We start from the raw sequence: 14,737 nt of genomic DNA, 5'->3' as shown, positions 1-14,737 counted from the left end.
ATACAAGGGAGAACCCCCAAACAAGGGGCAAATTCGGTTCTTTCCCAGCTCTCCAGGCAACGGACGGTTGTCCATTCAGATGGACGAGCTCTGCCTGAGGAGGATTCAGGGCTCACTGGCAAAAGGCCCTTAAGAGCCCCCTAATCAATTAATAAGCCAGCCCCCTCCACCCCACCCAGGTGAAGGCAGACAGTCGGTGATTGTTTCTCAAGACTCAGGCCCAGGCCAATCAAAGCCCTTGCCTTGTGACATCAGAGGCCCCTCCTAAGCTCATTGGCTGGAGTTTGCCATGGCAACATCTAGCATCCTTGGTGAGTCTGGACCACAGGGCTGGGAGGCTTTGTTCAAAATCCCTGGATTGGATGGATGGCACAGTGGGCATCACGAGGGTCTCCCTCGTTCGGGCTTGGCAGAAAGAAGAGACAGTTCCAATTAAGGAAGAACTAAGGGGGCAAGATTAGAAAAGTGGGGTTCAACCACAGAACACGGAGGAGCCTATAACTATGGTGTCAGCAGCCTCCACACCAGAGTAAATTTCTGCAGAGTTGGGGAATTGGCTGGTTCAGGGTGGTGATGCAATATAGGAAAAAAAATTGGTATTGGTTTGTTCCAGTTGGCGAGGCACTGAGACCCCACAAGGCTAGAAAGTCACCTGGCTCAATGATTTTGAGCAATTAACCTAAAAGGGGATTCTATCGGCACAATGTTGTGATTTCCCAAACACACGTGGCCTGATGCTTGATGTATTTATTTATTTTTCATTCTTATTCTTTAGATCGTTATCTACCTTTATTCTTTCTCTAAATAGCTCAAGGCCGTGAACATACCGAAGGCTCCTTTGAACCCACAACAACAAGCGGGTGAGGTAGGCTACAGCTGAGAGAGAGGGATTGTCTCAAGGTGGCCCACCAAGCTTCCATGCCTTGGATGGGACTGGTAAGCCTTTGGAGGGGGTAGGCCCTTACCTCATTCAAATGGTCACCACTATTCACTCTTATCAGAACCAGCCTAGCAGTGCAAAGAGGGCTGAATTGTTTGAAAGAAGCTGACTCCCGTTCAGAAATCATCCTCTCCTATTCCATGTATTTGGTGGAGTGACTTTACGTAGAGCAGCTCAGACATCAATTCCAAAGTCCTATTTGCTTGCTTGTGTACTTGAACAATTAAAGTGGGGAAGAGCAGGGGTGGCAGTTCATTTTGATTCTGTCTATCCTTGGCTCTTTTCCTGAACAAAATGAAAGGTCCCAAGTTCTTCAACTAAGTATGTATGTTATAGATTCCTGTATAACTAGTCGGTGATTGTTTCTCAACACTCAGGCCCAGGCCAATCAAAGCCCTTGGCTTGTGACATCAGAGTCCCCTCCTAAGCTCATTGGCTGGAGTTTGCCATGGCAACATCTAGCACCCTTGGTGAGTCTGGACCACAGGGCTGGGAGGCTTTGCTCACAATCCCTGGAAATGAGTGGATTGGATGGATGGCACGGTGGGCATCATGAGGATCTCCCTTGTTTGGCCTTGGCAGAAAGAAGAGACAGTTCCCATTAAGGAAGAACTAAGGGGGCCAGATCAGAAAAGTGGGGATCAACCCCAGAACACGGACGTGCCTATAACTACTGTGTCAGCAGCCTCCAAACCTGGGACCGAACACCTGGCGCACCATGGCAAAGGTACATTTCTCCAGCGTTGTGGAATTGGCTAGTTCAGGATGGTGATGCGATCTAGGAAAAATAATTTGGCTTCGGGATGTCCCAGTTGGAAAGGCACTGAGAACCCACAAAGCTAGAAAGTCACCTGACTCAATGATTGTGGGAAATTAACCTAAAAGGGGATTCTATCAGCGCAATGCAGTTATTTCCCAAACACACCTGGCCCGGTACTTGACATATTTATTTATTTTTCATTATTATTATTTAGATTGTTATCTACCTTTATTCTTTCTCTAAATAGCTCAAGGCCGTGAACATACCGAAGGCTCCTTCGAACCCACAACAACAAGCGGGTGAGGTAGGCTACGGCTGAGAGAGAGGGATTGTCTCAAGGTGGCCCACCAAGCTTCCATGCCTTGGATGGGACTGGTAAGTCTTTGGAGGGGGTAGGCCCTTACCTCATTCAAATGGTCACTACTATTCACTCTTATCAGAACCAGCCTAGCAGTGCAAAGAGGGCTGAATTGTTTGAAAGAGGCTGACTCCCATTCTCCTATTCCATGTATTTGGTGGAGTGACTTTACATAGAGCAGCTCAGACATCAATTCCAAAGTCCTATTTGCTTGCTTGTGTGCTTGAACAATTAAACTGGGGAAGAGCAGGGATGGCAGTTCATTTTGATTCTGTCTATCCTTGGCTCTTTTCCTGAACAAAATGAAAGGTCCCAAGTTCTTCAACTATGTATGTATGTTATAGATTCCTGTATCACTAGTCGATGATTGTTTCTCAACACTCAGGCCCAGGCCAATCAAAGCCCTTGCCTTGTAACATCAGAGGCCCCTCCTAAGCTCATTGGCTGGAGTTTGCCATGGCAACATCTAGCACCCTTGGTGAGTCTGGACCACAGGGCTGGGAGGCTTTGCTCACAATCCCTGGAAATGAGTGGATTGGATGGATGGCACGGTGGGCATCATGAGGATCTCCCTTGTTTGGCCTTGGCAGAAAGAAGAGACAGTTCCCATTAAGGAAGAACTAAGGGGGCCAGATCAGAAAAGTGGGGATCAACCCCAGAACACGGACGTGCCTATAACTACAGTGTCAGCAGCCTCCAAACCTGGGACCGAACACCTGGCGCACCATGGCAAAGGTACATTTCTCCAGCGTTGTGGAATTGGCTAGTTCAGGATGGTGATGCGATCTAGGAAAAATAATTTGGCTTCGGGATGTCCCAGTTGGAAAGGCACTGAGAACCCACAAAGCTAGAAAGTCACCTGACTCAATGATTGTGGGAAATTAACCTAAAAGGGGATTCTATCAGCGCAATGCAGTTATTTCCCAAACACACCTGGCCCGGTACTTGACATATTTATTTATTTTTCATTATTATTATTTAGATTGTTATCTACCTTTATTCTTTCTCTAAATAGCTCAAGGCCGTGAACGTACCGAAGGCTCCTTCGAACCCACAACAACAAGCGGGTGAGGTAGGCTACGGCTGAGAGAGAGGGATTGTCTCAAGATGGCCCACCAAGCTTCCATGCCTTGGATGGGACTGGTAAGTCTTTGGAGGGGTAGGCCCTTACCTCATTCAAATGGTCACTACTATTCACTCTTATCAGAACCAGCCTAGCAGTGCAAAGAGGGCTGAATTGTTTGAAAGAGGCTGACTCCCATTCTCCTATTCCATGTATTTGGTGGAGTGACTTTACATAGAGCAGCTCAGACATCAATTCCAAAGTCCTATTTGCTTGCTTGTGTGCTTGAACAATTAAACTGGGGAAGAGCAGGGATGGCAGTTCATTTTGATTCTGTCTATCCTTGGCTCTTTTCCTGAACAAAATGAAAGGTCCCAAGTTCTTCAACTATGTATGTATGTTATAGATTCCTGTATCACTAGTCGATGATTGTTTCTCAACACTCAGGCCCAGGCCAATCAAAGCCCTTGCCTTGTAACATCAGAGGACCCTCCTAAGCTCATTGGCTGGAGTTTGCCATGGCAACATCTAGCACCCTTGGTGAGTCTGGACCACAGGGCTGGGAGGCTTTGCTCACAATCCCTGGAAATGAGTGGATTGGATGGATGGCACGGTGGGCATCATGAGGATCTCCCTTGTTTGGCCTTGGCAGAAAGAAGAGACAGTTCCCATTAAGGAAGAACTAAGGGGGCCAGATCAGAAAAGTGGGGATCAACCCCAGAACACGGACGTGCCTGTAACTACTGTGTCAGCAGCCTCCAAACCTGGGACCGAACACCTGGCGCACCATGGCAAAGGTACATTTCTCCAGCGTTGTGGAATTGGCTAGTTCAGGATGGTGATGCGATCTAGGAAAAATAATTTGGCTTCAGGATGTCCCAGTTGGAAAGGCACTGTGGACCCACAAAGCTAGAAAGTCACCTGACTCAATGATTGTGGGAAATTAACCTAAAAGGGGATTCTATCAGCGCAATGCGGTTATTTCCCAAACACACCTGGCCCGGTGCTTGACGTATTTATTTATTTTTCATTATTATTATTTAGATTGTTATCTACCTTTATTCTTTCTCTAAATAGCTCAAGGCCGTGAACATACCGAAGGCTCCTTCGAACCCACAACAACAAGCGGGTGAGGTAGGCTACGGCTGAGAGAGAGGGATTGTCTCAAGGTGGCCCACCAAGCTTTCATGCCTTGGATGGGACTGGTAAGTCTTTGGAGGGGGTAGGCCCTTACCTCATTCAAATGGTCACTACTATTCACTCTTATCAGAACCAGCCTAGCAGTGCAAAGATGTCTGAATTGATCGATTGTTGATTCTGACTGCTTTGGAGTGTTTTGATGGGAGATATACCTTCAGAATCAAATGGGTATCAAATAGGAAATCAGGATAGATTGAATGGAGATCCGTTTTCATGAATTACATCAATGTTTCTCAAACTGGGCCAGTTGAAGGCATCTGATGATTTAATGCCAGTTAGCAAAATGTCCACTGAACTGAGAGAGGAAGTGACCGTGTCTCTCCATTTTTCAAACAGGTCAGCAAGAGTGAAGAAATGGAACTATAGTGAACATCCTTGGGCACCTCTCAGAGACCAGGGATGGTCCCCATCTCCAGATTAAGCAGATGAGAGATTCCTTTGACTTTCAGATCCAGGAATTCAAGAAAGACGAACACTGCATGAAAGAGCAGCACAGTTGTTTCAAGCAGAGAGTAGATCAACTTCACACGACAACAGAAAATCTGCAAAACTGTGCGTAGCAAAATAGAAAGATTGCACCATGCCACCAGAACAATCCATCAGTTAGGTCCAGAGAAGAAATCTTTGATGAAAGAAACTGAAGAACTCCAGAAAGCCCTGTGCAATTTAATTTCCAAGTGGCCTTCCTCAAACATGGGAAGGCTGCCTTAGAACCTTTGAGAAAGTCCTAAAAGAGGTCTGGAAACTTCTTAAGAACATAAGAACCATCTGTACAATCTACAGCGTGAACTCACTCAAGTAAACCAAAGTTCCTCTGTTGAGATAAGCTGACCAGCTGAAGGAGAAACTCATCCCTCTTCTGAATGTGAGGGAAAATAAGCATGTCAACAATCTGCAGCAGGAGGACCAGACTTGCGTGCACAATAGAAGAACCGGAGTAGACTGTGAAGGACAGCAGAGAAGGATTGAACCATGTCAGAATGGCAATCCAAGAATTACAGCAGCAGAACAGATGTTTGGAGAAAGGCAGTGAAGATCTCCACAGAGAAGTCTCCAGCCAAGTGGACTTCCTCAGAAATGACTTTGGCACCCATAAGCGACCGGCACATGGGACATTCTCTCCCCATTGCTTGATTGGAGGAATGGCGGCCTTTTGCCCTTTTGAAAAAGAAAAGTAATTCTTTCCCTCCCTTCCCTTGACTTGCCACCTAGTGTGCCAGGGAGTCAGGTGACCCCCACCCTTACCAGGGAAGCCCCTATCCTTACCCCCAACCTTATCAGTCACTGCTGCACTGTCAGCTGCACTGAAAAACCTCCCAGCCAAAGTGCATTAGGTCCTCAGAGCACTGAGGAACCTCAGGGATCCAAGCCAAGAACGAGGGGGAGGTGATGGCCGTGGCTGTGGTGAGGTTGCGAGATGCACCCACAGGCTCAACTCAAAGCCTCGGAGTGCCACCCAAGGACCAGAGGCAATGGAGACAAGGGTGGGGGTTCTGCTGTGGGGAGAGCAGAGAGTCTGGCCAGACCCAACCTTGGAGCCAAAACTGAGCAGCCGAATCACCCGAGCAGTTGGGATCCGGGCAGTCCGCAGGAGAGGAGAAGAGAGGAGAACAGCCAGAAGCCGAACTGGGAGCCGAGGGCTCTGCAGGAGACGCCTTGAGGCAGCAGAGACCCTAGGAGGCAGCAAGGCTAACGGAGCTGGTGGCAGGGTTGGAAGAGAGGGCTGGGTTGAGCGTCTCGAGGGCAGGCAGAAACTCCTGCTACTCCAGAGCCTGCAAGAGAGAAGCAACAGAAGAAAGAAGACGGGGGACACCAAGGCCAACTAGAGTTGGTCATTGGCCTCTGGGTGGTGGAGTAGTCTTAGGGATGGTAGAACATAGGAGATAGATTGATAGGGCTGGAAGGGACTTTGCCCATTCTGGGCCTTTACTATCCTGACTCCATCCTTGCAAATTCAATCTCCTTGCTGGTATTCTGCTTTCGTTCGGCGCCCCTCTTTCCATTTCTTCTTCTTGACCTTTTTATCCCACCGCTCGTCAGAGGGCTCTTTGCGCAAACATGCTGGTATCACATGGTATCTTTAATTTTTTCGCGGCTTATTATTTTCGTTGGCTCCTTAATGGCTTCATTTTTCAAGGTTTCCCATCGTCTTGAGCTGCGTTTCATTTTCGGACATCCGCTCACGGAATCCTTCCTAGTCTCTTTTAGCTTGCTGAAGTCAGCTCTCTTAAAGGCTAAACTATTAGGCTGCTTAGCAGTGCTTGGACTAGAAGACCCCCAAGGTCCCTTCCAACTTTCTTATACTGTTATCGTTGCTTGCTTAAATTCCCTGTGCTGGATTAAGTGTGTTTGGAAGGGCTCCCCCTGGGGTGAGAGCCAGAAAGATTGAATGGGATATTTTCCAGTTTCTTTGCGGGGCGAGAGTAGACACTGGGGTTTCAGTTTATGCACATAGTAGAGGAGGGGTAGATGTTAGGCATGGCCTCTTCCTTCTCTTGCTTCCCCCTGAAGGCTCTGGAGCAACAGGAGCAGAATCTGCCTGCCCCCGAGACCCTCTACCCAGCCCTCTCCTCCCATTCCACCGCCGGCTCCCTTAGCCTTGCTGCCTCGGCGCTCTCTGCTCCCCCAACGCCTCTCCTGGGGAACATCCCTGGGCTCCCCTTCAGCTTCTGGCTGTTCTCCTCTCTTCGCCTCTCCTGCGGGCTGCTTGGACCCCAATTGCTCCACCCATTCGGTTGCTCTGTTCCCGCTCCCAGATTCTAGCCGGACTTGCCTGGCACACAAGGTAGCAAGTCCCCCACCCACCTCCCTCCCTCTCTCCCCCAATCCTCCGTCCCCAACAATCCATCAGTGAGGCCTAGAGAAGAATTCTTTGGTGAAACACATGGCAGAAGTCCAGAAAGCCCTGTGCAATTTAATTTCCAAGTGGCCTTCCTCAAACATGGGAAGGCTGCCTTAGAACCTTTGAGAAAGTCCTAAAAGAGGTCTGGAAACTTCTTAAGAACATAAGAACCATCTGTACAATCTACAGCGTGAACTCACTCAAGTAAACCAAAGTTCCTCTGTTGAGATAAGCCGACCAGCTGAAGGAGAAACTCATCCCTCTTCTGAATGTGAGGGAAAATAAGCATGTCAACAATCTGCAGCAGGAGGACCAGACTTGTGTGCACAATAGAAGAACCGAAGTAGACTGTGAAGGACAGTAGAGAAGGATTGAACCATGTCAGAATGGCAATCCAAGAATTACAGCAGCAGAACAGATGTTTGGAGAAAGGCAGTGAAGATCTCCACAGAGAGGTCACCAGCCAAGTGGACTTCCTCAGAAACGACTTTGGCACACATAAGCGACCGGCACATGGGACATTCTCTCCCCATCGCTTGATTGGAGGAATGGCAGCCTTTTGCCCTTTTGAAAAAGAAAAGTAATTATTTCCCTCCCTTCCCTTGACTTGCCACCTAGTGTGCCAGGGGAGTCAGGTGACCCCCACCCTTACCAGGGGAAGCCCTATCCTTACCCCCAACCTTATCAGTCACTGCTGCACTGTCAGCTGCACTGAAAAACCTCCCAGCCAAAGTGCACTAGGTCCTCAGAGCACTGAGGAACCTCAGGGTTCCAAGCCAAGAACGAGGGGGGAGGTGATGGCCGTGGCTGTGGTGAGGTTGCGAGATGCACCCACAGGCTCAACTCAAAGCCTCGGAGTGCCACCCAAGGACCAGAGGCAATGGAGACAAGGGTGGGGGTTCTGCTGTGGGGAGAGCAGAGAGTCTGGCCAGACCCAACCTTGGAGCCAAAACTGAGCAGCCGAATCAACCAAGCAGTTGGGATCCGGGCAGTCCGCAGGAGAGGAGAAGAGAGGAGAACAGCCAGAAGCTGAACTGGGAGCCGAGGGCTCTGCAGGAGACGCCTTGAGGCAGCAGAGACCCTAGGAGGCAGCAAGGCTAACGGAGCTGGTGGCAGGGTTGGAAGAGAGGGCTGGGTTGAGCGTCTCGAGGGCAGGCAGAAACTCCTGCTACTCCAGAGCCTGCAAGAGAGAAGCAACAGAAGAAAGAAGACGGGGACACCAAGGCCAACTAGAGTTGGTCATTGGCCTCTGGGTGGTGGAGTAGTCTTAGGGATGGTAGAACATAGGAGATAGATTGATAGGGCTGGAAGGGACTTTGCCCATTCTGGGCCTTTACTATCCTGACTCCATCCTTGCAAATTCAATCTCCTTGCTGGTATTCTGCTTTCGTTCGGCGCCCCTCTTTCCATTTCTTCTTCTTGACCTTTTTATCCCGCCACTCGTCAGAGGGCTCTTTGCGCAAACATGCTGGTATCACATGGTATCTTTAATTTTTTCGCGGCTTATTATTTTCGTTGGCTCCTTAATGGCTTCATTTTTCAAGGTTTCCCATCGTCTTGAGCTGCGTTTCATTTTCGGACATCCGCTCACGGAATCCTTCCTAGTCTCTTTTAGCTTGCTGAAGTCAGCTCTCTTAAAGGCTAAACTATTAGGCTGCTTAGCAGTGCTTGGACTAGAAGACCCGCAAGGTCCCTTCCAACTTTCTTATACTGTTATCGTTGCTTGCTTAAATTCCCTGTGCTGGATTAAGTGTGTTTGGAAGGGCTCCCCCTGGGGTGAGAGCCAGAAAGATTGAATGGGATATTTGCCAGTTTCTTTGCGGGGCGAGAGTAGATACTGGGGTTTCAGTTTATGCACATAGTAGAGGAGGGGTAGATGTTAGGCATGGCCTCTTCCTTCTCTTGCTTCCCCCTGAAGGCTCTGGAGCAACAGGAGCAGAATCTGCCTGCCCCCGAGACCCTCTACCCAGCCCTCTCCTCCCATTCCACCGCCGGCTCCCTTAGCCTTGCTGCCTCGGCGCTCTCTGCTCCCCCAACGCCTCTCCTGGGGAACATCCCTGGGCTCCCCTTCAGCTTCTGGCTGTTCTCCTCTCTTCGCCTCTCCTGCGGGCTGCTTGGACCCCAATTGCTCCACCCATTCGGTTGCTCTGTTCCCGCTCCCAGATTCTAGCCGGACTTGCCTGGCACACAAGGTAGCAAGTCCCCCACCCACCTCCCTCCCTCTCCCCCAATCCTCCGTCCCCAACAATCCATCAGTGAGGCCTAGAGAAGAATTCTTTGGTGAAACACATGGCAGAAGTCCAGAAAGCCCTGTGTAAGTTAATTTCCAAGTGGCCTTCCTCAAACATGGGAAGGCTGCCTTAGAACCTTTGAGAAAGTCCTAAAAGAGGTCTGGAAACTTCTTAAGAACATAAGAACCATCTGTACAATCTACAGCGTGAACTCACTCAAGTAAACCAAAGTTCCTCTGTTGAGATAAGCCGACCAACTGAAGGAGAAACTCATCCCTCTTCTGAATGTGAGGGAAAATAAGCATGTCAACAATCTGCAGCAGGAGGACCAGACTTGCGTGCACAATAGAAGAACCGGAGTAGACTGTGAAGGACAGCAGAGAAGGATTGAACCATGTCAGAATGGCAATCCAAGAATTACAGCAGCAGAACAGATGTTTGGAGAAAGGCAGTGAAGATCTCCACAGAGAAGTCTCCAGCCAAGTGGACTTCCTCAGAAATGACTTTGGCACCCATAAGCGACCGGCACATGGGACATTCTCTCCCCATTGCTTGATTGGAGGAATGGCGGCCTTTTGCCCTTTTGAAAAAGAAAAGTAATTCTTTCCCTCCCTTCCCTTGACTTGCCACCTAGTGTGCCAGGGGAGTCAGGTGACCCCCACCCTTACCAGGGGAAGCCCTATCCTTACCCCCAACCTTATCAGTAACTGCTGCACTGTCAGCTGCACTGAAAAACCTCCCAGCCAAAGTGCATTAGGTCCTCAGAGCACTGAGGAACCTCAGGGATCCAAGCCAAGAATGAGGGGGAGGTGATGGCCGTGGCTGTGGTGAGGTTGCGAGATGCACCCACAGGCTCAACTCAAAGCCTCGGAGTGCCACCCAAGGACCAGAGGCAATGGAGACAAGGGTGGGGGTTCTGCTGTGGGGAGAGCAGAGAGTCTGGCCAGACCCAACCTTGGAGCCAAACTGAGCAGCCGAATCACCCGAGCAGTTGGGATCCGGGCAGTCCGCAGGAGAGGAGAAGAGAGGAGAACAGCCAGAAGCCGAACTGGGAGCCGAGGGCTCTGCAGGAGACGCCTTGAGGCAGCAGAGTCCCTAGGAGGCAGCAAGGCTAACGGAGCTGGTGGCAGGGTTGGAAGAGAGGGCTGGGTTGAGCGTCTCGAGGGCAGGCAGAAACTCCTGCTACTCCAGAGCCTGCAAGAGAGAAGCAACAGAAGAAAGAAGACGGGGGACACCAAGGCCAACTAGAGTTGGTCATTGGCCTCTGGGTGGTGGAGTAGTCTTAGGGATGGTAGAACATAGGAGATAGATTGATAGGGCTGGAAGGGACTTTGCCCATTCTGGGCCTTTGCTATCCTGACTCCATCCTTGCAAATTCAATCTCCTTGCTGGTATTCTGCTTTCGTTCGGCGCCCCTCTTTCCATTTCTTCTTCTTGACCTTTTTATCCCGCCACTCGTCAGAAGTCTCTTTGCAAACATGCTGGTATCACATGGTATCTTTAATTTTTCGCGGCTTATTATTTTGTTGGCTCCTTAATGGCTTCATTTTTCAAGGTTTCCCATCGTCTTGAGCTGCGTTTCATTTTCGGACATCCGCTCACGGAATCCTTCCTAGTCTCTTTTAGCTTGTTGAAGTCAGCTCTCTTAAAGGCTAAACTATTAGGCTGCTTAGCAGTGCTTGGACTAGAAGACTCCCAAGGTCCCTTCCAACTTTCTTATACTGTTATCGTTGCTTGCTTAAATTCCCTGTGCTGGATTAAGTGTGTTTGGAAGGGCTCCCCCTGGGGTGAGAGCCAGAAAGATGGAATGGGATATTTTCCAGTTTCTTTGCGGGGCGAGAGTAGACACTGGGGTTTCAGTTTATGCACATAGTAGAGGAGGGGTAGATGTTAGGCATGGCCTCTTCCTTCTCTTGCTTCCCCCTGAAGGCTCTGGAGCAACAGGAGCAGAATCTGCCTGCCCCCGAGACCCTCTACCCAGCCCTCTCCTCCCATTCCACCGCCGGCTCCCTTAGCCTTGCTGCCTCGGCGCTCTCTGCTCCCCCAACGCCTCTCCTGGGGAACATCCCTGGGCTCCCCTTCAGCTTCTGGCTGTTCTCCTCTCTTCGCCTCTCCTGCGGGCTGCTTGGACCCCAATTGCTCCACCCATTCGGTTGCTCTGTTCCCGCTCCCAGATTCTAGCCGGACTTGCCTGGCACACAAGGTAGCAAGTCCCCCATCCACCTCCCTCCCTCTCTCCCCCAATCCTCCGTCCCCAACAATCCATCAGTGAGGCCTAGAGAAGAATTCTTTGGTGAAACACATGGCAGAAGTCCAGAAAGCCCTGTGCAAGTTAATTTCCAAGAGGCCTTCCTCAAACATGGGAAGGCTGCCTTAGAACCTTTGACAAAGTCCTAAAAGAGGTCTGGAAACTTCTTAAGAACATAAGAACCATCTGTACAATCTACAGCGTGAACTCACTCAAGTAAACCAAAGTTCCTCTGTTGAGATAAGCCGACCAACTGAAGGAGAAACTCATCCCTCTTCTGAATGTGAGGGAAAATAAGCATGTCAACAATCTGCAGCAGGAGGACCAGACTTGCGTGCACAATAGAAGAACCGGAGTAGACTGTGAAGGACAGCAGAGAAGGATTGAACCATGTCAGAATGGCAATCCAAGAATTACAGCAGCAGAACAGATGTTTGGAGAAAGGCAGTGAAGATCTCCACAGAGAGGTCTCCAGCCAAGTGGACTTCCTCAGAAATGACTTTGGCACCCATAAGCGACCGGCACATGGGACATTCTCTCCCCATTGCTTGATTGGAGGAATGGCGGCCTTTTGCCCTTTTGAAAAAGAAAAGTAATTCTTTCCCTCCCTTCCCTTGACTTGCCACCTAGTGTGCCAGGGGAGTCAGGTGACCCCCACCCTTACCAGTGGAAGCCCTATCCTTACCCCCAACCTTATCAGTCACTGCTGCACTGTCAGCTGCACTGAAAAAGCTCCCAGCCTAAGTGCATTAGGTCCTCAGAGCACTGAGGAACCTCAGGGTTCCAAGCCAAGAACGAGGGGGGAGGTGATGGCCGTGGCTGTGGTGAGGTTGCGAGATGCACCCACAGGCTCAACTCAAAGCCTCGGAGTGCCACCCAAGGACCAGAGGCAATGGAGACAAGGGTGGGGGTTCTGCTGTGGGGAGAGCAGAGAGTCTGGCCAGACCCAACCTTGGAGCCAAAACTGAGCAGCCGAATCACCCGAGCAGTTGGGATCCGGGCAGTCCGCAGGAGAGGAGAAGAGAGGAGAACAGCCAGAAGCCGAACTGGGAGCCGAGGGCTCTGCAGGAGACGCCTTGAGGCAGCAGAGACCCTAGGAGGCAGCAAGGCTAACGGAGCTGGTGGCAGGGTTGGAAGAGAGGGCTGGGTTGAGCGTCTCGAGGGCAGGCAGAAACTCCTGCTACTCCAGAGCCTGCAAGAGAGAAGCAACAGAAGAAAGAAGATGGGGGACACCAAGGCCAACTAGAGTTGGTCATTGGCCTCTGGGTGGTGGAGTAGTCTTAGGGATGGTAGAACATAGGAGATAGATTGATAGGGCTGGAAGGGACTTTGCCCATTCTGGGCCTTTGCTATCCTGACTCCATCCTTGCAAATTCAATCTCCTTGCTGGTATGCTGCTTTCGTTCGGCGCCCCTCTTTCCATTTCTTCTTCTTGACCTTTTTATCCCGCCACTTGTCAGAAGTCTCTTTGCAGAAACATGCTGGTATCACATGGTATCTTTAATTTTTTCGCGGCTTATTATTTTCGTTGGCTCCTTAATGGCTTCATTTTTCAAGGTTTCCCATCGTCTTGAGCTGCGTTTCATTTTCGGACATCCGCTCACGGAATCCTTCCTAGTCTCTTTTAGCTTGTTGAAGTCAGCTCTCTTAAAGGCTAAACTATTAGGCTGCTTAGCAGTGCTTGGACTAGAAGACCCCCAAGGTCCCTTCCAACTTTCTTATACTGTTATCGTTGCTTGCTTAAATTCCCTGTGCTGGATTAAGTGTGTTTGGAAGGGCTCCCCCTGGGGTGAGAGCCAGAAAGATTGAATGGGATGTTTGCCAGTTTCTTTGCGGGGCGAGAGTAGATACTGGGGTTTCAGTTTATGCACATAGTAGAGGAGGGGTAGATGTTAGGCATGGCCTCTTCCTTCTCTTGCTTCCCCCTGAAGGCTCTGGAGCAACAGGAGCAGAATCTGCCTGCCCCCGAGACCCTCTACCCAGCCCTCTCCTCCCATTCCACCGCCGGCTCCCTTAGCCTTGCTGCCTCGGCGCTCTCTGCTCCCCCAACGCCTCTCCTGGGGAACATCCCTGGGCTCCCCTTCAGCTTCTGGCTGTTCTCCTCTCTTCGCCTCTCCTGCGGGCTGCTTGGACCTCAATTGCTCCACCCATTCGGTTGCTCTGTTCCCGCTCCAAGATTCTAGCTGGACTTGCCTGGCACACAAGGTAGCAAGTCCCCCACCCACCTCCCTCCCTCTCTCCCCCAATCCTCCGTCCCCAACAATCCATCAGTGAGGCCTAGAGAAGAATTCTTTGGTGAAACACATGGCAGAAGTCCAGAAAGCCCTGTGCAAGTTAATTTCCAAGTGGTCTTCCTCAAACATGGGAAGGCTGCCTTAGAACCTTTGACAAAGTCCTAGAAGAGATCTGGAAACTTCTTAAGAACATAAGAACCATCTGTACAGTCTACAGCGTGAACTCACTCAAGTAAACCAAAGTTCCTCTGTCGAGATAAGCTACTGCAGCCAACTGAAGGAGAAAATTACCCATATTCAGAATGTGAAGGAAAACAAGAAGAAGCACATCAACAGTCAGTAGAAGAAGCGGTTAGAACATATGTGATTTTAATACAGATTTTTTCTGTTATTTATTATTCTATTCTAGAATTTTTAACTTGATATTCCTTGAGTATTTTTTATTTGTTCTGGTCTCTGCCCTTTGACAGTAATAAATGTGATTGGATTGGATGCGATTTCATTTACCAAGAATTATACCTAAAAAGACACATAATGGAGTGAACTGTTCCTCATGAAGTGACCACTTTATTTGGTCATCTAGTCCAACCTCAAATGAAGGTGAATGATTGCAGAAACTGGACATGGCAAGTCTAGTGAAAGAAGGACCAGGGGAGACATGACAGCAGTGTTCCAATATTTGAGGGGCTGCCACACATGGGGGGGGGGGGCATCAAACATTTTTCCAGGGCACCCGAAGGCCGGACAAGGAATCATGGATGCAAACTGAACAAGGAAGGATTCGACCTAGAAATAAGGAGACATTTTCTGAAAATGCAAACAATCAGCCCGATTTTCTTGAGAGCAGGATTGTTTGGTCTC

The 14,737-nt window shown here is 49.8% G+C and overlaps 1 protein-coding gene and 1 long non-coding RNA gene across 2 annotated transcripts; both read left to right on the top strand.

Moving 5' to 3' along the window:
- The first annotated feature begins 1,333 nt into the window (after positions 1-1,333).
- Positions 1,334-3,129, top strand: LOC148125463 (uncharacterized). The gene is made up of 5 exons (XM_087936722.1): positions 1,334-1,667; positions 1,948-2,004; positions 2,444-2,536; positions 2,649-2,793; positions 3,074-3,129. Exons 1-5 carry the CDS (start codon positions 1,659-1,661, stop codon positions 3,127-3,129), a joined length of 360 nt encoding a protein of 119 aa, XP_087792848.1. The 5' UTR covers positions 1,334-1,658.
- Positions 3,130-3,584: 455 nt separating this feature from the next.
- Positions 3,585-5,534, top strand: LOC148125462 (uncharacterized). Its single transcript, XR_015744217.1, has 3 exons — positions 3,585-3,918; positions 4,199-4,326; positions 4,658-5,534. It is a non-coding gene; the product is annotated as an uncharacterized LOC148125462 (long non-coding RNA).
- Positions 5,535-14,737: the final 9,203 nt, after the last annotated feature.

The sequence above is a fragment of the Pseudonaja textilis genome, chromosome 6 (assembly GCF_049901715.1).
Source record: "Pseudonaja textilis isolate UNSWEBS1 chromosome 6, rPseTex1.2, whole genome shotgun sequence".
Taxonomy (NCBI): domain Eukaryota; kingdom Metazoa; phylum Chordata; class Lepidosauria; order Squamata; family Elapidae; genus Pseudonaja; species Pseudonaja textilis.
This window is presented reverse-complemented; position numbering and strand designations above follow the sequence as displayed.

Excerpts from the sequence above, each read along its gene's own strand:
- LOC148125463 (XM_087936722.1), top strand. Across the intron at positions 2,537-2,648 it reads GGCAACATCTAGCACCCTTG|AAAGAAGAGACAGTTCCCAT; the intron begins GTGAGTCTGGAC and ends TGGCCTTGGCAG. Across the intron at positions 2,794-3,073 it reads CCTGGCGCACCATGGCAAAG|CTCAAGGCCGTGAACGTACC; the intron begins GTACATTTCTCC and ends TTCTCTAAATAG.